Source organism: Loa loa (assembly GCF_000183805.2).
Source record: "Loa loa unplaced genomic scaffold supercont3.78, whole genome shotgun sequence".
NCBI classification, from domain to species: Eukaryota; Metazoa; Nematoda; class Chromadorea; order Rhabditida; family Onchocercidae; genus Loa; species Loa loa.
Window position 1 is genome coordinate 225,514 of NW_018108258.1, and position 22,236 is coordinate 247,749.

Sequence of the window (22,236 nt, forward strand, 5' to 3'; positions counted from 1 at the left end):
TATATATATATATATATATATATATATATATATATATATATATAATTTTATTTTCCTTCAGTAAGGAAGCTCACTATTCATTAGTGATAATCGAAATTTTATCAGTACTGCATTACTTATCACTTAACTTCACAATTAAGAAAAACATCTATAACTTGAAGTTTTCCTTTAGAATTTCAGCTTAAATCTTTCGCTTTGTTTTTCTAGGTTTCTAAAGAAGCAACCGAGAGTGACATAACAGTAGCGCATGCAAATATTGTAGTATATAAACCGGAAGAGATTGGTGAATATGCAACAACAATTGTTGATGCAAGAAAAATGGTTCCGGAATTACTTGCTATCGCTGCTGCAGCAAGCAAACTTAAGGTACATTCCAGAAGTCAATTTTCCAGAAACTTCAAAGTGTTAAATTAATTTGCGGATTTCGATAACACTGATAATAGTTTCCTTTTTGACATATTTTCGATTACTTTACTCATAGTTACTTCATTTATTTTCTCTTTTGGATACACTTTGTATTACTGTATCCACAAACATAGTAGTGTCAAGTGTTTCGGGAAAATTTTCCTGAGACGCACTTGTAAATTGAGTAATTTCAGCTCACCAGCGTTTTTATAACTTTTACTAAGAAAGGCGATGTAGCACATCAAGCGCTTGTCATCGAATATGAAAGTTTTGTGGAAGAGGAAGCTACTCTAAATGTGGCTATGCTTACTGCTCCTGGATTTCATTCAAAACAGGTAATATTAGAATAAACACTTCTGGTTGTTAATAATTTTTATTGAATTCAAATAAAAACAATTCATATTGAAATTTATTGAAATTTCTAAATTTCAAGGAAAGTGTTTGGTCATATGGAAAGAAATATGAAAAATCTGAGGAAACCGAAGCAAATGTTGTCGCCGTTTTTGTGGAAGTTAATGCCACATGTCCAAATCAGGTAAGAATTCTTGGATACGGTAAGAAGAAATTAAATCATAAAAAGACATCTTTTATTTTATTAGCTAACTTTTACCATTCCATTTCTTTTTTTTTTTACCTAAAATAGAACTCTCCTTTTAAACATTCTGTTCATTTCAGTAGATATCAAAAAAAAAAAAACCATTCCAACACTAGATTGTGCAAAGCATATCAACCCAAATCATTTCGAAAAACATTAGCTAATAAGGCATTGTTTGTACATTGTTGATAACTAATCTCTAATAAGTCAGAAAATAATGATTAGAATAGGTTAATTTCATTATAGAAAGAAAAAAAGGAAAGTTCATATTTTTAGAAACTTATGTTTTTTTTTCCCATCATTTAGACGATTGAATTGATAGCATCAGTTAGTCTTCCACCATCTGCTTTTGGCATTACGGATGTAACTCATTCTTTGCAACCACCTTTTGAACCATCATCTGTATCTTGGTCTGAATCTTCATCAGCAGGTAAATATAAGCATCTTCTTTTACCTTTACAACGTTTTTCTTTTTTTTGTGTTCTCAAATAACTTGAAAATTCTGAAGAGTAACAGCTTATGTAATGAATCATGAAATTTCTGAAGCGAAAGGCGCTAAATGTTTCATTTCAAAATTTTCTAGATAATAAGGGATTATTGTTGCAATGACACAACTGACAGATTCAAAAAAAGTGATCTTTAATCATTTTTTCAAGGATTACTCCAAATGCCAAAATTCGTTAAAACATTGGAAAATATGACAGCAATAGTTGGACAATTCCATCAATTCAAATGTATTGTTACTGGTGCACCAGCACCGATGATACGATGGTATGTAGATGGCGATGTCATTCATGATTCCGAGTAAGAATTTTAACTCTTAAATGGATGAAATTTACACTTCAGGTTACTTCCATGCACCGTATTGGTGTAGAGCATATACTGGTACAAAATGTGATCTGTGACCTCTTGAAAATGAGGTTCATGACCTAATTATCATTATTTTCTGATTTCCTGAAAGCTGGTTCAAACTTAACGATTTGCCTTTTGAGTATTGATATGAAAGCGTCAACGTCTTTTTCATTTATTTGAAGTTTTGGTATAAAATGCCATTATGCCTCAATTTTAGCAGTCGTTGTCACTTCACATCACGAGTAAAGTAATTAGTCAGATTTTCCGAGATCTATTCTCTATCATTTCTCAGGTATTTGTCATTAATACCTGAGCATAATGAGAAAAAAAATCATTATACAATGTATTTTTAATCGCTTTATATTTTTATCTTCTTTAAGCATTTATCAAACTATCTATGAAGATGGTGTTTGCATTCTGAAAATCCGAGAAGTTGCGATTGAAGATGAAGGAGAATACACCTGTGAAGCGACCAATGATGCTGGTCGGGTGATCACAAAATGCTTTTTGCAAACAATCAGTTAGTTTACTTTTCATGTTTCAACGAAGTAGTTCCACTCTCATTTATCTCAGAAAAATTATTTAAATTTTAAAAATGACAGTTTAATTTAAAGAAATTTATGATTAGATTAGAGATAATTAAGGGAATGATTGCATATATTTTGAAACGAATTGAAATGATTTTCTATTTTTGAAATAACTTATCGATGACCACTGATAATAATTTGATCAGCAGATTTGCTGTTACAAAGTACAAGATTTAAACGTTATAAGTGATGGTATGAAGTGAAAGTTAAATTATCGTATTATAGCACTCCAATTTATCGTCCTTTTAAAATCTGTAAACTTTACTGCCAGGATGCGAATAATAATTCATACAAGCATTGATAATTGTATTGAATCCTATTCTCAACTTCATTTTATCTTTCAATCATTTTCTCCACAACTATTCAGAATCATCCTTCATTAAGAGTTTCTGAAGTAGACTCTGGAATTCATGTTAATTTTTGAAACTGAAAATTTGCCTATCTTTTTTCACACTTCTTTCATGCTTTTCCTTGTTTTTTTGTTTTCTTTTTTTTTATGAGCAATTTTTAATGATTAGTTACATTCCCTTTTTATCATAATATACATTTTTGCTTTATTTCTTCATTTGTTACGTTTAAGTCTCGTGTCTTTCATGCGGCATTTCTGCTCACCTTTTCTTACCTTGCCAAATGATAATTAAAAGCAACCAATTAAGCAGCAGTAATACTTTTTTCTTGGATGATAACAATTTCTGATATATTATTATATGAAATTTATGAAAAGAAAAATGAGTTGAAATTTCCTCTTGCAATCATCCATTCAGTTATTACTTCTGCATTTACAAACATTTTCTTTTTTCTTTTTTTTTTTATTTCTAACCGAGCATGTTGATAAATCTGTTTTTGGAAAACAGATATTTTTAGTGCTTTCTAACGCCATAAATTCCTTTTTTTTTTTGCTAAAAATAACCTTATGGTATCATGTTTTTAGCCGAAGCTGATATTTTGAAATACCACCAGGAAGTCACACTTGAAAATATACTGTACAGCAACAGTGGCAGCAATAACAACAATGATAACGACAATTGCGCATCCTTGGATAATATTAGTTCACTTAGTAATGTTGATGGGACAATGTATCGGAATCATACTATTTGTGATAGTTTAGTAGAGCAGAATAGTAATCGTCATCGTCGTAAACAATTTCTTATAGTCAATTATGAGTTTGCTCGAAATGAACCAATATGTGCTGAGACAGCGGTAATTGTGACATGTTACACTGCACCACGGAAAGGATTGCGTAAAAATTTGGCATTAGAAGAGCGAAGCTTTAATATTTCCGTTTTCTTGCCAAATGCTGCAATGGAGTGTGATTTTATTTGGGCATTTATTAACTGCGAAACTGTTGAATTGCATCTGATGTCATCATATCAGGCGACAGATTTTGTAATTCAAAATTTTCTACCGCAACAAGTAGAGGAAGCATGTTTGCTTCTATTTGTGAAGAAATTAACGCTTGAAAATATTTCATTTGCTGTTTGTCAACCCTGGGAGGAAATTTTATTGGTTAAAAAACCTGAGAATGCATTTGTCTGGGATAATGAATTTTATCGGATGCAAAAAGTACGAGTGGAAATTTTAATTAAAAGTTCTAATGAAAACGGTTGTAGCAAAAATGAATCTATGGAAGATATCACAGTGGGAGTGATAGTTGATGCTGTTGGAGGAGATGATGCGACAAATTTTGCCATTCAAGCAAATCTGACATCACAAATGAAAGAAAGTATCAACAATTCGGAAAAGTTAACAAGTGAACATAATGAAAAAATTGTTTGCTATAAAGACAAACAAGAGGAAGAATCACGAATTCCGATTATTCCTCAAGAAATGACTTATGGAGAGAAGGAAGCTGATGATCTTGATATTCTGCTCAGAGATGATGACAATCAGTTCAATCATGAATCATTTCGACAGACATCTGAAGAATATCTGGGGGTCAGTGTAAATGCTTTAGCTGCAATTCGACGGTGTGTTGATGAACTACTTAATTTTGACCTTTCCGTACCAACAGCTACCTCCACCGGTACAAGCAGTTATAAACAAGGCAATGTCATTAGACTGAATACGACAAACAATCAGATGGGAAATGATCTGTTGAAAGATTCTGTTAATGAAGAATATCTGAACTGTTCATTTTGCCGCAGATTGGAACATGTTGAGATAATTCGAGATTTCCCGATACCTGGATTAACATCAGCTAGCAGTTATTTTGCAAAGGATATTTCACCGCTTGGAACTGTTCACTTGAATTCAAATCTAAGTTCCAAAAATGTGCCTTCTAACAAAGAAAGAATTGAATCCACCAGATCATTAACATATGAAATTGGTTACGATTCAGGTGAGAACTCGGGACAAAACCTTGGTAATCCTGGGAGTAAAGGAAGTCATAGCAAGTTAGATACTTGCAATAGCTTTAATAAACTGGACAACATACCGTTATATTCTCATCATACTACAGAAACTTATCCACTACATCTTACAACTTCGATAGAAAGTACAGAAACTGCTGTAACTTTTGATCCCAGCGAAGAATTTGAGGTTTTCAGTGCTTCAGCTAATCCCAGGCTACAACATGATGAAAGTTATTCGACATCAGTATATACAAATGGATATAATCTTTGTGTACTGGAAGATAAGCATTTGAAACCTTTTCATGTTAGTCCTGGAACTGTCGACACTTTAACCTCAAATACCAACATTTCCGCTAAAAAAGATTTCCAAAGATTTCCTCTGGGAGTGATCACAGCTCAGAACAATGCTACTGTCGAGTTATTGTCGAAGATTAAAGTAATGGATGAAGTTTGTGGAGAAGATAAAACTGAAATTGAAGTGGAATCAGAAAATAACGAGGAAGTACTTCAAATTGAACGCGCAATATACGATATATCTGAGCGTATAGAACATCAGCATTCTCTAACGGAAGCACAAGCAGAAGCAAGTGAAGAGCTTCTAAAAACAATACTTGAAAATATTATCAAGAATACGGGACGAAGCAGTGTTATAGAAACAATGGCTGCTTATAAAAAACCGGTCGTGTTATTGCGGGAAAAGTTGACTGATCTGGAAGAAACATTGAAAAGAGAAGATTTAGAATTCAGGGAATCGTCGATGACAAGATCAATTCCGGAAGCACAGTCTGCATTCTCAAAATCATTCAGTGCGGAACGGGAATATGCAGCATCTACCAGAGAAAGTTCGATCGAGAGAGAAATTTGTGGAGCATCATTATATGGTTTTCAACAAACTGGAAGCACCAATAAGCAAGAGATTAGAAGGATGACACCCTTAACATCAAACATTAAGGAACAACTTCAAAGTTTGGAATGTATGCTTGAAGAAGTTGAAAAAGAAGGCGAAAATGATATTAAAGAATTGTCTGCCGAAACTCATGTTCCCTTTCCGGTATATTCGGATGCTAAGCAACATGAAGTACATAACATTCTTGTGCAAATCAATAATGAAATAAGTATTATCAAACGATGCTGTCAAAGAAATATCTCGAAGACAAGCCTTGATGCTGCAGTTGGTTTATTGCACAAAGTTCGCAACAATGTTTCTTCAATGGTTGATCTAATATCAGTGTATAAAAAAAGACTGAGGAAAAAGTCGCCTGGTGGAAAAGGACGAAATGCCAGTAGAGAACGGATAAAATCATCGAAACGATCATCCCATCATCTATCACCGTGTTCCAGGACTGGATTCTTTTTCAAAACAGATGCTTCAGTGAATTTATACTTTAAGAAGCGTGAGGAATCAGAAGTTATTCATGCCATCGTCAAGTTGACTTCATCTGACAAATCTGGAAATCAAATATCGAAAAGTGAGAATTCTGAAGTCTCCACATATGAAGATGCAGTTTTTGATGATAAAAACAAGATTTCGCAAGAAATAGGAAATGATCCGATGTGGACACTTGTTTCGGAATCCGATACTGAAAAGGATGATAAAGTTATCTTGTCAGATTTTGTTGATCCGCCAAGCAGTTCATTTTCACTCCATTCTGTTCAGGATTCTCAAACAACTCCCGTTCGACCGCCACGAAGGTTACGAGAAATGCATCAGCAAAGAGCTAGTTCACCACATCCGGTTCCACCATTGCGTACGAAGCGTCGTTCGAAATCATGTGATGATTATAAAAATCTTATTGTTCGATCCTCCTCCTCTGATGCGCGGAATTATCCATTGCCTATGTTGCAGAATATGACAGCGAATATGAGCGAAGAAGGTGAAACGTCGCAGTTAGATATGTCAGTTCATGAGAATGGTTATTTAAATCCGCTGAATGTCATAAATTTGGTGGATGTGGAAGAGTCAAGCCCATCGATGTCTGAACATAAATCTAAAAAATTTAATGAAAGGGAAATCAGTTATGAAAAAATTATCAAAAAAAAGGGAAGCTTTTCCAGTTGTTCATACGTTTGGCCTTCAAGAGAAGAATACCATATTTCACTGGAAACGTTCGATGAACCTAATTCCATACAACTTACATGTGAGGATTCCGACTATGCACCGGAATCAGTTATGCATTCACTATTGCTATTTGAACCAACGGGCAAAGTTCAAGAAGAAATGCTTTTGCAAACACTGGAAGTTTCATCAGATTTGACGACAACTAAAGTCGAAACTATTGCTGAAAATATCATGAAATCGGAAGAAAATTTTGTTAACTTGAAAAATGAAAGGGAAGAGAAAAAATCCACAACTCCTGAATTGGATGAAACTTTCCATGAAAATATTTCAAAATATCTAGTTGACATGGACCAGAAAACAAATGAAAGTTTGAAATCATTGGCAAATCCACAAAGTAGTACATCTGAAAATGCGGTTTTTGAAAGTGTTCAAAAGCTAACACAGCAGCACTCTCATGTTTCCTTGGATACAAAACCACAAGGATCAGCCATAACAAATACATTAGAGGATGAGGCGAATTCATTGCATGAAATTGAATCAATTGATGATAAAGATGAAATGTTAGATGAACTGGATGATCTAATGATAATATGCAATCCTCATGCCAGTATCATTGATGGCATTGACTTATTGCCAACGATAGTAGAAGATAATGAAAGCTCGAAAATTGCACATTCATTTATGTCTGTCAGTACAAATACTATCATTGCTAACATTGATATGCAGGAAACAAACAGTGATATTCATGAGATAGTTGGTGAAGATGAAGAAGGGAGTGATATTACATCATCATCAACATTGGAATCAACTGCAGGATTGACTGAGAAAACTTTTCAAGTTCCTTTTAGTAGAAGTGATGTGGATGATATCAACTATTTGGATAATTATAAGCAGAGAGTAATTTTGATATGTGAGAATGACGCTGAACAAGTATCAGAGGAAACTACAATCAATGTAAACTATAAAAAGCCATCGAATAAGCTTAAGGTGATAGCAGTCTTATCACCTGAGATACAAGCTAAAGCTGAAGCATGTACGATTATTGGTGAAGATTTTGATGTTCTAATTGAACAACCAGATGAAGCTCAAGACTTTACAGTTAAAATTTTAGATCATATAAGTGACTCGATTAGTCTTGATTTGACTCTTCAAAATACGGTCGAAGTGGATTTATCACTGAAACGCAGTGAACAGTATGGTAGTGTTCTATCGTATCAAGTTAAAAATCTACATGATGGTGAAACTGACGAAGAACGAATAAGTGATTACGAGCATCATCATCATCATCATTCATCAAAAACTACTGAAGGCAAGGAAAAACGTACCGGTATTTCTGTAAACATTATTGCGCGAAGCATGCATGACTTTACATGCGCCTCATTGGAGGAAATCCCTTGGGGAGAAGTATCCATGTATATTGTAATGCAGCCCATTATGATTCGTTCGAAAACCGATTCGGAAACCAGAAATTCACTAATCCAAAATGTGACTGTATCGGAATCGAATGAAACTGAAAAACGTTCACTACGCTCTCATGAATCGTTTCGGTCATCATCACGACAATCGTTTGATTGGAGCGAATTTGGTGATCGAAGTATCAGTGGACAAAATTTCAATATACCAAGCTATGTTCTTAAGGAAGGATCAACTGCTACAATCACATGCGAATTTAACAATTTTTTAACTCCTGGAAGTTTCATTGATTGGTTCAAGGGTAAATCTTTGATGCAAATTGTACCCGGAAAAACGGATCGCATAAGTCACGATCTGTTAGAGGTACTGGTTATCTCACATTTGAGCCTAATGGACGGCGATATTTACAGCATTCGGGTTAATGATGTTATTTATCCCGTTGCATATCTTATTGTTGAGAATGCTGATGCATCTTCTGAAAAAATCAACGATGATATACATTTCATAAGTCCACCACAAACATTATTTGTAATGGAAGGACAACCATCAATTATTTCCTGCCAGGTTGGTAGTGCTGATGCTAAAATTCAATGGTGTAAAGATAACAAAAAATGGGTAACTGAAAATGAGAGGATACGATTAGAGACAGATCATTTTGGGTATCATCGGATAATTATTGATAAATCTGAACTAGAAGATCAGGGGACTTATTATGCTTTTCTGGGTGATCAGTTTACAACAGTTACACTGGTTGTTGAAGGTAAGCATAATTTTTTTTTCTTGATAATAACATTTGAACTGCTATTAAAGTTACGTCAAATTTTTCTCATTTATAATTTAATGAAGATTTTGCCTCGATAGCGCTTCATTAATATTTGATGATACGATGGATGTCTTTTGAATATAATTTCCATTAACAAAATTCTGTTGTAATCTTGAAGATAATGAATGATTTTCAAGTTGATTAAAAAGCCGCTTTGCTTCTTACTAACTCTTCTTTTAATTTAATCTTTCTTCGATAACAGAACGCATTGACGAACGTGAAGTGACCATCAGTGCATTGGGAACAGACACTGACGAAGATGATTATCATGAGTATCTGGTGCCTTTTGGTAGCACAGCAACAATTTCTTGTGAGTTGGAAAGTACCGATGAGGTGCAAAAATTGGTATGGCGCAAAGATGGTAAACGAATTGAGTTTTCGGATGACGGAAAAGTTGAACATGTAGTAAATGGTTTAAAACATTATCTAGTGATTCATGATACACAAGCTGATGATTCAGCATCCTATAGTATCTGTATTAATGATATCGAATTCAAAATTGCTCATTTGACAGTTAGCAGTTATGCAACAGGTAACGGTAGCAACTATACCAAACATATCTCCAGAAGCTCTCTACATTAATTTTGTTCTCTTCAATTTTATTCTATCATCTAGAACTGTTCAATTCTAATGCAAATTCAGAAGTCATATCCTACTTACACTAATTTTGTCCCAAAAATGATAGAAAACTCAAAATGAATTCCTATCTAAATGATATATTGAACAATAATTACTGAAAGTTCATTCCATGCAAATTTATGATACTCATTTCAAGGATTTTGATACTTTTTGGTTAACTTTTTGGAAAAGGAAATCTTTCCCATTTCCTCCAAAAATTTTACCCAAATAAAAATGGAATTATTTCTATGGTATTAACAAACATTCGAGAATTTAGGCATTTTGATTGCTATTAAACGATCAAGTTAAGTCAAATAATCAATCGATATTTTGTTGGGAATTATTTAAACTACCTCGAGGATAAGATGATTCCATATAGCATAAAGTTCTAGTCTTGATATTTTTTTCCCAATTAATTACTCGGTAAGACTCAATGAGAATTAATTATTCGGTTTTTCCCAATTAATTACTCATTAAACCACTTCTTGACTAAAAATTTTATTCTAGGAAAAACATTTTTTTTTTTAAATACCGTTCTTTGGTCTTTTTGCAGAGAGCATTTTTAATCTTTTTTAAAAGCTATTGTTGTGTTACAAATTAAATACGAGAAAGAATTTAGAAAAAAGAAAGTTTCAAATGCAATAAATTGTTTATGTTTTCCATTTAATCAGTCATTCTTGGAATCGTCGTTTTATCTTTACATTGCTTCTCCGTTATGAGAGTTTTGATAGATTATTTTTTGTTGTTTTATCTGATAAGTTGTATCATATTTTGTTATTCATTTATATTTTGCTCGCTCCTGCGACATTTCCGCTCGTTTCAAGTAAAACTTATCACTGTTACTCTTGTATCACCACATCATCATTATCATTATCACTTCTTCTTGCCTTCAAATACCAGCTCTTTCGTTTTTTCTTTTTGTTAAAAGGAATGTACAATTAACAATGCTTGTGCAGAAGTATTCCTCTCCCTTCCACCCTGGCGATTAAATTTTTCAGCATAATTAAATTTGTGTAAATCAAATCTTCAACTTAAAAAAATACACTCTACGCCGTATTTTTACAATTATAATAAGGTAGGGTAGGAATAATGAGTACTAGTTAATCACTAATTATAATATCATCATATCTTCGGATAGAAATAGAGAACCTAAAATAAATACATTTTAAATTGGATTTAAAAGAAATTGGTAAATTTGTTTTAACTTAAAGAATTATCTTTCCGAAGTGAAACTTAAATTGTTTTCACCTTTTCTTGTAATGACAAATCAGAAATTTAAAGCGGGTTAGTAGTATTTCCCGAAGTTATTTAAGATTAGTGGGAATAAACAAATACAACTGTTGAAAAGTCGGGATAAACGGCCAAAAAATCTCTCTGACCGTAAATCTCACTAAAATTTTTCACACTAGAAATATTGCAAAAGCTAATAAATACCCATTATCAAACTGTTTCCCTTGATTTGCTTATAAATTCATCGGTGATTTTTAGATGAATTCAGCGGTATGATTTTAATAGATTTAGAATCTTAAATTAACATAATTTTAGTCATAACGCTATCTAAATGAAATACACACAGATAGATAAACGAAATCGAATTTTCAGATCATTAAGAAAAAGCGTATAAATAAAATCAACTTATTTTTAAATCTCAGCACCTGAAAAATGAACTACCATATAAATAAATTCCAATTTCCTAAAACTTCCGGCACTCAATCAGTATGATACTGTAATCTTGAATCTATAAAGGTTACTGAAAAAAAAAGAGGATTTAGGAAATTATGATGGAAAACTGGTCACCACATACGATTGTTAGCATACTGAAAGGATTTTTCAAATTTTTGAAATTTCGTCTTTATTTATGAGCAAATCCCAAAGTTTACAACTTGAAAAGCTCTATTCAAATTTTGATAACCGAAGACAATACAAAAATATTTTTCAAATTTTACTGCCGTAAGATGGAATGAATCTTCTATTCCACTTTTCCCCACAGAAACCAATTTATATTAAAAGTTCTCATCAATCAGTTTTGCATCCTATTTTTAAAAAAAAGCAAAATTTCCCATCACTTTTTTTTAATTGTAAAGTAAAAGTTAGGACATACTGATATACAAATGGAATAGTCTAATATTTACATTTCACTTAAAACGATCAGATCTGAATTTGTTTTGATTTCTGACATTGAATTCTTAAATTTTGATTAATCAACCCTCAATATTGTCAACTGGTCGAATTTTCGTATTATAGGAGAATATGCAAGTCAAGTTACAGTGGAAGAATCGCTGGTACCGGTTGGTTCCGCTGCAACAATTCACTGTGAAACAATTGCGCAACAATATTCATTGGATTGGCGGAAAAATCTGCAACCTATTATGGAAGATGAGCGAATCGAAAGGAAAGATACAGCTGATGGCTTTGAGCATAGTCTTACAATTTACAGTGTTCGGAAGAGTGACGAAGGCGAATATGGCGTTCTAATAAAAGATTCATATACTGCTGTCACTAAGATTACTGTAATTGGTGAGCTGTTTTAGAGTAAATGAAAGGATCACTTGTTTTTTTTTGCACTTTGATAACTCTGAAATTAGTACAAGTGACGTATGAGATTTTCAGAGGAATATATCTGAGGTTTTCATCTTGGAAACTTACTTTAGATGATGAGATATAGAATAGAAATACCGTTTGTTTGACTCCTTCTATTTCACTGAGAAGAAATTGTGTTTCATTAAGAAATTTCAATAATTAGAGATTTCATTATGGAGCAATCCTGTCATTATCATCTGTAATATTTGAGGTTGCAATTATTTTTTGTTAATGTATTTGCAGAATCACAGGAACAAATTGCCACTGAACATTTTGATATATCACTAAATCCAACACCAGCAATGATGAGTGAAGCTTTTGCGCAATTACATGATCGTGTTAATCTACAACATGCACAAACCTTCGAAGCATATCAATTGTGTAATATGGAAGAATATTTTGATCTACGATTTACTATGCAATCGTTTGAAATTCCAGTAATTGTTGATGAAAAGCGATTCGTATCAGTCAGCTATATGTCACGTGGATTGTCGAATGAGAAGCTGGAAAAAGACATCAACATATATCGTGAGCCTTCTTATGCAACTAGCAGCGATTTGACCTTTATGGAAATAACCATTATTGCGTGCAATTTTGTAACAACAGATGTTCACTTTGAATTCACATCTTCTACTTCAGTTAGTCATGCTGTTGGTGAAGCTATAGTACTAACACTGATTGCGCAGCAATCTGCACAAATCCATCTCAGTTCACAATCTGCTGAACTTACAACTAGTTTTATAAAACAGTCAAGTGTGGAACAATTAACCGTTGTTACAAGTGTACGAGAAAAAATTGTCGAAAAATTAGGAATAAAGCTAGGTGATCGGTGGGTCAAATTAGATGTCATATTGTTGTCACCAATGCAAAGTATAGCGATGAATATTACAAACAAAATTCCCAGAATGATAGCAATAGAAATGAAATTGTTTGCATTAATATTTGAAAAATATGACAAGATCATCACATTTGATAGAACATCAGAATGCGAATATTATGATGCTGTGTTGCTAACGAAATCAGTCATATATCCGGAAAAGATTACACGGAAGTTTGCTGTGGACGTCGTCTGGTTGGAATTTATTGCTGTATATAAAGTACCGCAGGTTTTTGATACCACAATCAGGATTGATCTTGTTCAAAAGGAAATGTTTCATCTACAATGCAATGCTTCTGAAGCACATAAAGTTGATGAAGTTTTTACAGTATGTAGTCCTATTCAACAACAAGATATTGCAGTAACTTTTCTAGAAACTTTGTCTGTAGCAACAAGTGGAAATTATGTCGATTCTATTTCGTCTTTGGAAATAATGTTAAGTTCAGACATGGATCAGGATTTGTTTATAAGCAAAGAAATACCATTAGTTCGAATGGAAATGATCGGTATGAAGCTATCGGCTTCAGTACTTGAGGTAATTCCAGTAACTTACAGTTTTTCGAAAGCTACACAAAATGAAAGTATGGAACTAACAATATTTGTAAAATCACTAATGCACTATGAAACGAGTCAACGTCAATTCGTTGACAGTGTCGTGAAACTTGAACTAGAGCTGTGGTCGCAGATTAATCGTAACTTTTACGTCATTACTGATTTTCGAGCAGTAGAAATGGATCGACTGAGCGCAAGATTTTCTAGTTCAATTGAAGAATATTTCGATGTATCGACAGCTTTTACTATTCAACCGAAAATGGACTCAGTGATAGCCACTTTACTGACAAAAGCACCAAAAATTGTTAGGAAAACAAGCCGATTGTTTTCAGATGACGTGGTTAATGTGATTTCAGAGTGCTCATCTCAGATATCTCGGGAATTTTACGCCGATGCTATCTTTTTAATACCACGAATAGATGTGCACGTTGCAAATTTCAGAGCAACTTTTGAAAATCTACATGTCATCTCAACGTTTGAAGTTCAATCTCAGGAAAGCAGTGCTACGATAACATTATTAATGCGAGCACCGACAATCGTTGAAAGATCTAGCTCTATGTTTTTCGATGATTTGGTTCATGAAACAGCAGAATTCCGGTCACAGCTTATGCGTAATCTAGAAGTGGAGACGGAAATTTTCACTGCCCGAGAAGATAGTTTGATTAAGAATATTAAAAGTGCAGAATTTGAGGAAAAAAATATTATAGCTATTATCGAAGTGCGACCGGAGAAGGAAGATTTGGAATTCATATTGCTAACTCCGGTCCCAACACTAATTCAGGAGATCAGTCAGTCATTTTCGGACGCTGTTGTGAACTTAATTACTGAGCTACACATGCAAAACGATTCCCATATAGATGGTGACATTATAATCGCTCAAACATGTACAACTCAACTGTATCTGAAAGCCTCAGAAGAAGAAAATGTCACTGTACTAGCAAGATTTTATATCCAAGATGAAATCGAAAATATCGTCGCTACTTTGCTAACGCAAGCACCTACCATTGAGGAAAGAAATGAACGCAAATTTTCAGATAGTTTGGTGAACTTCGTCATTGAACTTTGGTCGCAGGTCTGCCGTGAAGCTTTTGCAAATGTTGAAATTTATATTGCTAGAAATGATAAGATGCAAACAAAGTTGAAAGCTTCATTTGTTGAGGATACGCATATCTCATTAGTTTTGAAAGGTTATTCTGAAGCTGAAGAACTTGATGTCACTTTATCTGAGATAGTTCGAACCGATACTTACAAAGTAAATCGTTTCTTCTCCTATCAAACCATTGATCTAATTGCTGCATTATGGTACGAAACCCAAGCTAACTCCTATGCTGATGTAAATATATCAATAAAACGAAAGCATAGTAGTCAAATATGCTTGAAAGCTTTTGGTGAACAATGTACAAATATGTTAACGAGTTTTGAAGTGAAACCACAAGTAGGAAACGTTGAAATGATACTGCTTGCTAGAGTACCGATCGTTGTAGAAAGAACAAATAGAACATTCTCATCAAATTTTACTAAAATAATTTCCGAAATGTTTTCAACAGTGGACAGAAATTTATACGCCTATTTTGAAGCAGTGACCGCAGCATATGGAACTACAGAAGCATGGATAAAAGCAGTGAAAGAAGAGAATTTAGATATCCGAATATGCTTCGAAGTGGAATCAGAAGCATGTTACGCTGATGCTGTTGTCTTAATTCGTCAGAAGGAAAGACAACTTGCGAATGTACAAGCTTCATTTCTTGAGAATATCGAAATTTATACTTCCTTCGAACTTTGTTCAGAAGAAGAGCAATTATTGATTACTATTAGATCTGAAAAAATTATTGAAGTCATCGAAAAGAGATACAGCGACAATGAGACAAAGCTTGATGTTGAGATTTATTATCATGCTTCAAATCACGAAATTGTTGAAGCAGTTCTCATGGAATTTAAGCCATATCGACCGAGGCGAACAATCGAAGAGACTGAGGTAATCTTCAAGTCTGAAAAAGTATTTCAGTATTTGAATACTGTGACAGGTATTCCATATGTACGTAAGTTAATAACATTTAACAATATTTTTTGAGATGGATACATTATGGAGCCGTACACAACTAGATATAGGATTCTATCAACACTTAGATCTAGCACGGTCAATCCAAATCAGCGATTCTGCTTTCATCTTACACGAAAATATCTACGAAGAGGGTATGTTATTTACGCTTGTCACACGCCAAATGTTTTTGTGTTTATTGCATAGAATCCATAAAGTAGATTCACTACTGGTTTTCACAATTGTCGGTGACAAATGATGATATGACAGATCGTTTTCATCTCTTTTTTATTTCAGCGAAGGTCAGGAATGAGGTTACCAAAAGTTTTTTTGAGTAATTGGAAGAAGCACCTATTTAAAGGTTATCAAAGAGCAGCATCTTCTAGGCAAACAACTTAACCATCTATAACTCTATATCCATGTTTTCAGTAACCAGGAATTTTTGATTTTGGAGTTCTACTTTCGATAATTTTTTGACTTCATCAAAATTTTTATTTTTCATAATTAACGAAAAGTTATTTTTGTGACTAGATTTTTAGTTCCATTTTGTCTTCTTATTTGCTTAATATTTTTGTTTGATAGTTAAATCCTTTATTTAGACTATGAGTTTTTAAGTATTGTTTGTGGCTATAATTCAACGCTCCAAGGTATCGCCAACTATTTTGGAGAAATGAAATTAAATTTACAGCATGTGAAACTTATAAACATGTGATTTTGCTAGCTTAGATTGCGTATTTTCTCTTGTGGTGTGCTTTTTTGTCGCAGTTTATTTACACAAGGAAAATCTTCAAAATTTAACTGATTAAAAATGAGTACAATACAGGTAATTTTAATTTCCAAGATTCATTTTATCACTGATGTGAATGAACTCATGAAATATTTTCTTAGATGAATCAACTGATGAACTTAGCACATCCCTCGCTCAAGCAGCTCCTCAATTCGCAGAAATTTTGCGTGAGCATTACGAGATTGAAGAATTCGCAAGTCATGCATTTAAATGCATTATTTATGGAACACCGGCGCCACAGGTTCGATGGTACCATAATGGACAAGCAATTACTCCTAACGAGTAAGTATATCTTAGATTATTTCAAAATATGCAAAATTAGTAGAATGCAAAAACTACTTAAGAAAAAATAGTTATCAACTGGTTTCATTTGGCGTTTATTTTTCATGCTGTTTATTTAAAATTTTACCGCCAAAATTTTTTTTTCTTTTAGCAAGGAGGGAAAGTTCTTTTTAATGGAAATTAAGAAACTTTGTGCTTCAGGCCATAATCAACAGCCTCATAATTACTGCAATAATTCTTTATTGATATTAAATCTACCGTATTGGGCCAAATTGTTTTTGGGATTTCAAAATTAATAATTATAATTACAGTAACATAACAGAGATTGCTGAAGATGGTATACACATATTGAAAATAAATAGCGCAGACAGAAGTTGGAACGGAAGTCTGGTCTGTGAAGCGGAAAATGATAGCGGAACGGCTCGCACGCACTCCACTATTTACGTTCAAAGTATTGGCTCATTCAATTAAAGCACAATTACATCGCTTTTGATATCATAAATTCAGAATTATTCTTCTGTTTATATTTGCATATTCAGGAAACCATTTGGAAGTTGAAAAATTGGAATAAATAAATTAGGGCAATAATTAAATCACTTTGGAGTAAGTAAATTAGAGTAATAATTAAATCATTGCGGTGCAAATACACAGATAAACTAATTCTTTTTACTTGCTTTTATACTTTGTTCTGTTCACTAAAATTGAAAGGAGAGTAAGGGTTGAAATAGGAATCAGAAACAAAAGTAAGATAGGAGCAAAGCAATGACTGATTGAGTTTATAGTACAAACTTTTCAGACAATTCATATTACAGGATCAGAGGAAAGTTCCATCAGTAGCGCATCGATTGGAGGACAATCGCCTGTCATCCATCTATCACTCAGCAGTGAAATGCATGTTAAAGTAGGTTTATGTAAACAAAACAACACTCTTAAAGCGTGATAAGCAAATCGACATTGTGATAAGTTTCTTTTCTAATAATGGCCTAGCAAGTTTCCTTGGTTTTTCCTTATTTTTCATCATTTGTCAAAGAATTGGCCATTTTAAAATCAAATCAACGAAATTTTTCGTACTTTTGATATATTTTCCACTCTCCAAAAATTATTGAAATTTAAATCTTTTAATTTTAAAGGATAAAACATATGTTTCAGATGGGAGAAAATGTCCAGTTGAAATGTGTAATATCTGGAAGTCCGATGCCTTCAGTGCAGTGGAAGCGTAACGATGTTATCATCGAAAACAATGAGTATGATAAAAATCTGAATAAAAAAACCCTAAGTTTTATAGTTAGATTTCCAAGGCATAAGTATGTATTGATCATCTAATGAACTTCGCAAATGCATGTTTATCATCTTTCCAGACATTACTTGATTATATGTGATGACGGGATCTGTATTTTGCGTATTTCAAATGTCGCAGAGGAGGACAACGCAATTTTCAGTTGCACGGCGATGAATATATTCGGTTCTACAAAAACCGAAAGTAGAATGATTGTTGAAGGTGATGAGAATTTCACATATATTGAATTTTTACAATTTCGTTTTCAAAAAATTTCGCTTTTCATTCAATAAATGAGCATATCGCTTTTAGGCGTAAATATGACTGGACGAAATATATAGCACTGATAAAATTAAGCCAACAAAAGTGCTTTCTTATGGATTACCTGCAATATTAAGATGAAATGATGACATAATTTCAGTAACTGATTTGAAATTAGACAAAAAATAGTCATAAAAATTTTACTAAAAGAAGCGTATTTTTCAGATACAAGTAGCCTAAAGGAGGAGGAAATTTTGATTGCAAAAAGCACTGTGGATGATCATACCATAGATGAAGTATCGCCAGGATCGATGTCATCACAAGATTCATTCACCACTCAATTTCAAATACCTCAATTTACGTTACCACTGCATGACATAAACATATGCGAAACTGATGAATTGCAACTTAAATGTATTGTCACTGGTGAACCAATGCCTACAATTCATTGGACATATAATGGCAAAGGAATAAAAGCAGACAACAGGTGGAAATTTTTAGTTTAACTTCAATTGATATAATAATGTCCCCTATCACCTATTGTTTTAAATCACTTATAATTCCGAATTTTATTCCCTTTTAGTGAAAATCGTTACCTTCCATTTTCAGTAAACCGTGAAGTATACAACTATATGCGATATTAGGAATGAAAATGCAAGCTAATGATAGAATTAAGCATGAAAATGCCGCAACCTTTGGAAAAGTTTCAAAAAGAACTAGCATAAAGTCCTCATCCGCAACTTTTTTTGAATTAAAATTAGTTACCAATCTAATCTTTCGCCGAAAACTTTTCAGTACCAATTTACTTTTGTTCATAATATATTACCTATTTTTCACAATGCTATAACAAACATTTATATTTACTTAAACATCAAATTCAAATAGATGGATAAGTTATCTGTTTGTCCTTATTTTGAATCAATTCTTTCATCAGTCTATTCTTACATCATATTTCCTAAAAAAGATTTATTTGATGATGAAAATTTCCAGGAATATATTTGCCGTTTATGACGATGGCATTATCATGCTGAAAATCGCGAAAGGTGACAAAAAAGGCTTATACGTATGTGAAGCAACAAATGGTGTTGGAAGTGCGCAAACTCAATGTTTTGTTCATACATATAGCCCAGAAGTTTCACTGACAACAGCAATAGAACTGAAAGATATGACAGAGTCAGCTGAGGCCGTAATTTTGTCAGTTTCGACATCAAAATTCTGCTCAACTGCTGATATAAGTGAAAAGATTAAGGAAGATCTCGAAGAAAGAAAATTAAGAAAAGAGGAAATCACGACTGATCAATATATCCCGACAGGCACACTGAATTATTTGATTGAAGCAGAAGCGCAGACAATAAGAATCATGAGTTACAAACTTTCTGCTTATGCAAAAGTAAGAGTGAAATCAAAAAAATTAAAGGAAGAGAAATTATTTAAAATAATCATTGATGAGGAAGTGATCCGCACACGAACATATTTAAGAGTGGTCGAACGTAGCGCAACACAATTTTGGACACAGGATCATACAATTGAAAGACCTTCATATTGGAGCCGAGAAGTTATTAATGAAAGAGTAGAATTTGAAAAAATATTTCAAAATGATCAATTAGACGAATTTTTAGAAGATAAAGATATTATTGAGCGTTACGTACAGCTTCTAAAGGCTACAGAAACATCGAAAAGTAGTGAGGAACGTGAAACTCGATTTAAGTTACGTCAAACCGAAGGTTCACCAAAAATTTTACAAAAGCGGCAATTGGAAGTACGTGAAGAACAAACTGGAAGACTTGCTGAGGATACTGGCTTCTTCGCAGTTGTGCATTGCATAGCAAATGCAATGAGTGAAACTGTAGAGGCATATGTGATTCTTATTACACGTTACCGATATAAAGCAACATTTGATATTCGACCTGCTCTATACCATGCAATTGCTAGAGGTGACGAGTTTGAAGCATCCATTGAAGATTTAGTCAGACGAGAGAAATATTTCCCACATTCAGTTTTGAGACTACCGTATTTCACTCAGTCATTTGCTATCTTTCAAGAAGGTTACGACAGCGGATTGCGTTGTTCTGTCTACGGTCTACCAGCACCATGTATTCGAATATCGCATAATGGATGTCCGATCCTGAGAAATAATAGGTCAGTTTGGAATAGAAATAACGAATCTTAGCTAAATGTTTGATGCGAAAGATCAGTCCTATAACCGATTTCTCATTTATTATTGTTTCAAGATTTTGACTTTCTTACTTCCAAATATCATCTAATATATACTAACCTTAAAATACAGTCATGTCACATAGTAGATAACTGCACAAGCGGAATAGTTAACATTTGCTTATGAACTACGACCAACATTTAGTCGGATCTTTTGAGTGCGCAAAAGAAGTTATGAAGAATCTAAACTTAATGACAGATGTAAGAAGTAGGAACTGTGTTGTTGTTTATGATATCCGTAAGACAATCAGCAACACACTATCAAAAGTCTTATTAGCTGATTAATGAATACTTTTCAATCAATTATAACCATATCTTAGCAAAATGAATCATTTTCAGATTCTTTCACGTAGTGTACAAGAGTGGTGTTATAACGCTGTACATGCAGCACATTCTTGAAGGACATTACGTATGTGAAGCAATCAATGAAGTCGGACGAGCCGTTATAGAATGCTATATTCGAATGGAAGAAGGATGGGATGAAAAACAACACAGGAGAATTCGAAGAATACGAGTTGAAAACGTTTCGAAAACAACGAAATCAGCCGACAGAAGACGCCAAGACAAAGAAACCGCACAAACATCGACGACTCAATATGAATACCAACAAAGTAAGCAAATCAGTGAAGCGATGGAATCAGTAGAAAACATGGAATATGCTTTAACCGAAAATGGTATGAAACTAGAAGATAAGGAAGAAATTAGAAAAGAAGCCAAAGCTGAAGAATACGAAGAAATTAGCAAAAACCTGTTCATAGAAAGAAAGCCAGCAAATTCAGCCATGAATGTTTCCGTTACAGAAAACGTTTATGATGCGTCAGAACGAGAAGAATATAAAGTACCACAACAAGAAATTGATGCACCATTCAATGTAATAAAGCCTGCGTTTATCGAACATGCAGAGATTCTCTATAGGACAATACATCATGGAAGAGTGTATCACGAAACGTTTGCTGTCGTTGATGTTGCCTTTAACGAACAAAAAGAAGATATTAAAGTGATCAATTCTTCAAAAGTCATCGAAAAATCAATGACTTCAGTGAAGACAAAATATGTTGAACATGATAGGACAGCAATTACGGAAGTGACTGCAACAGCAAAGGAAACCGAAGACAATGAGGAAATCAGCAAAGAAATTTTCTTCGAAACAAAATCCGCAACATCATTTCCGGGATCTTCCGTGATAGAACACATTTACGACACATCAGAACGAGTTTTCAAAGAGCTGCAAGAACAAATTTGTGCATCGATCAATATATCAAGGCATATGTCAATCGAGCACGCGCAGATTACACGTCCTACCACAGTTCACGAAACCATGCACCACGTAACGATCGCATCAAAAACAGGGAAGGAGGTGATAAAGCATATAAAAGAGTTTGAAAATGAAATCATTGACGTATCCATCATAAGCGTGGCAACAGAAGCTCAAACCTCAGTTCACTTAACAAAGGAAGCTAAGACCGAACAGCCTGCAGAAGCGATCATTGAAAAAGCTGTGAAGCCAGAAGTGGAAGAGAAAATTGAAAGAGCAATCGAAGAATTTGAAGAAACGGAAATCACACTGGATTGCGAAAAACATCAGGAACATAAAAAGATTCACGTCTCCATTCTGACTGTGGCTTCAGAATCAGCTCAAGCATCAGTGCGATTTGGCAAAAGAAGT

The 22,236-nt window shown here is 33.6% G+C and overlaps 1 protein-coding gene across 2 annotated transcripts in view; it reads left to right on the forward strand.

The window, feature by feature from the left end:
* LOAG_17459 overlaps positions 1-22,215 on the forward strand; it is a gene marked incomplete at both ends in the record, with an annotated part of 34,768 nt that extends 12,553 nt beyond the window's left edge. For both annotated transcript variants that reach the window (XM_020450120.1, XM_020450121.1), the window contains 19 exons: positions 208-366; positions 600-740; positions 839-940; positions 1,307-1,430; positions 1,657-1,804; positions 2,233-2,372; positions 3,371-9,022; positions 9,288-9,617; positions 11,948-12,220; positions 12,527-15,687; positions 15,785-15,905; positions 16,639-16,819; positions 17,131-17,270; positions 17,632-17,720; positions 17,969-18,063; positions 18,178-18,317; positions 18,582-18,843; positions 19,347-20,495; positions 20,910-22,215. In XM_020450120.1, the coding sequence (XP_020306255.1) occupies positions 208-366; positions 600-740; positions 839-940; positions 1,307-1,430; positions 1,657-1,804; positions 2,233-2,372; positions 3,371-9,022; positions 9,288-9,617; positions 11,948-12,220; positions 12,527-15,687; positions 15,785-15,905; positions 16,639-16,819; positions 17,131-17,270; positions 17,632-17,720; positions 17,969-18,063; positions 18,178-18,317; positions 18,582-18,843; positions 19,347-20,495; positions 20,910-22,215 (13,713 nt within the window). The remainder of the gene's footprint in view (positions 1-207; positions 367-599; positions 741-838; positions 941-1,306; positions 1,431-1,656; positions 1,805-2,232; positions 2,373-3,370; positions 9,023-9,287; positions 9,618-11,947; positions 12,221-12,526; positions 15,688-15,784; positions 15,906-16,638; positions 16,820-17,130; positions 17,271-17,631; positions 17,721-17,968; positions 18,064-18,177; positions 18,318-18,581; positions 18,844-19,346; positions 20,496-20,909) is intronic.
* Between the last annotated feature and the right edge of the window lie 21 nt (positions 22,216-22,236).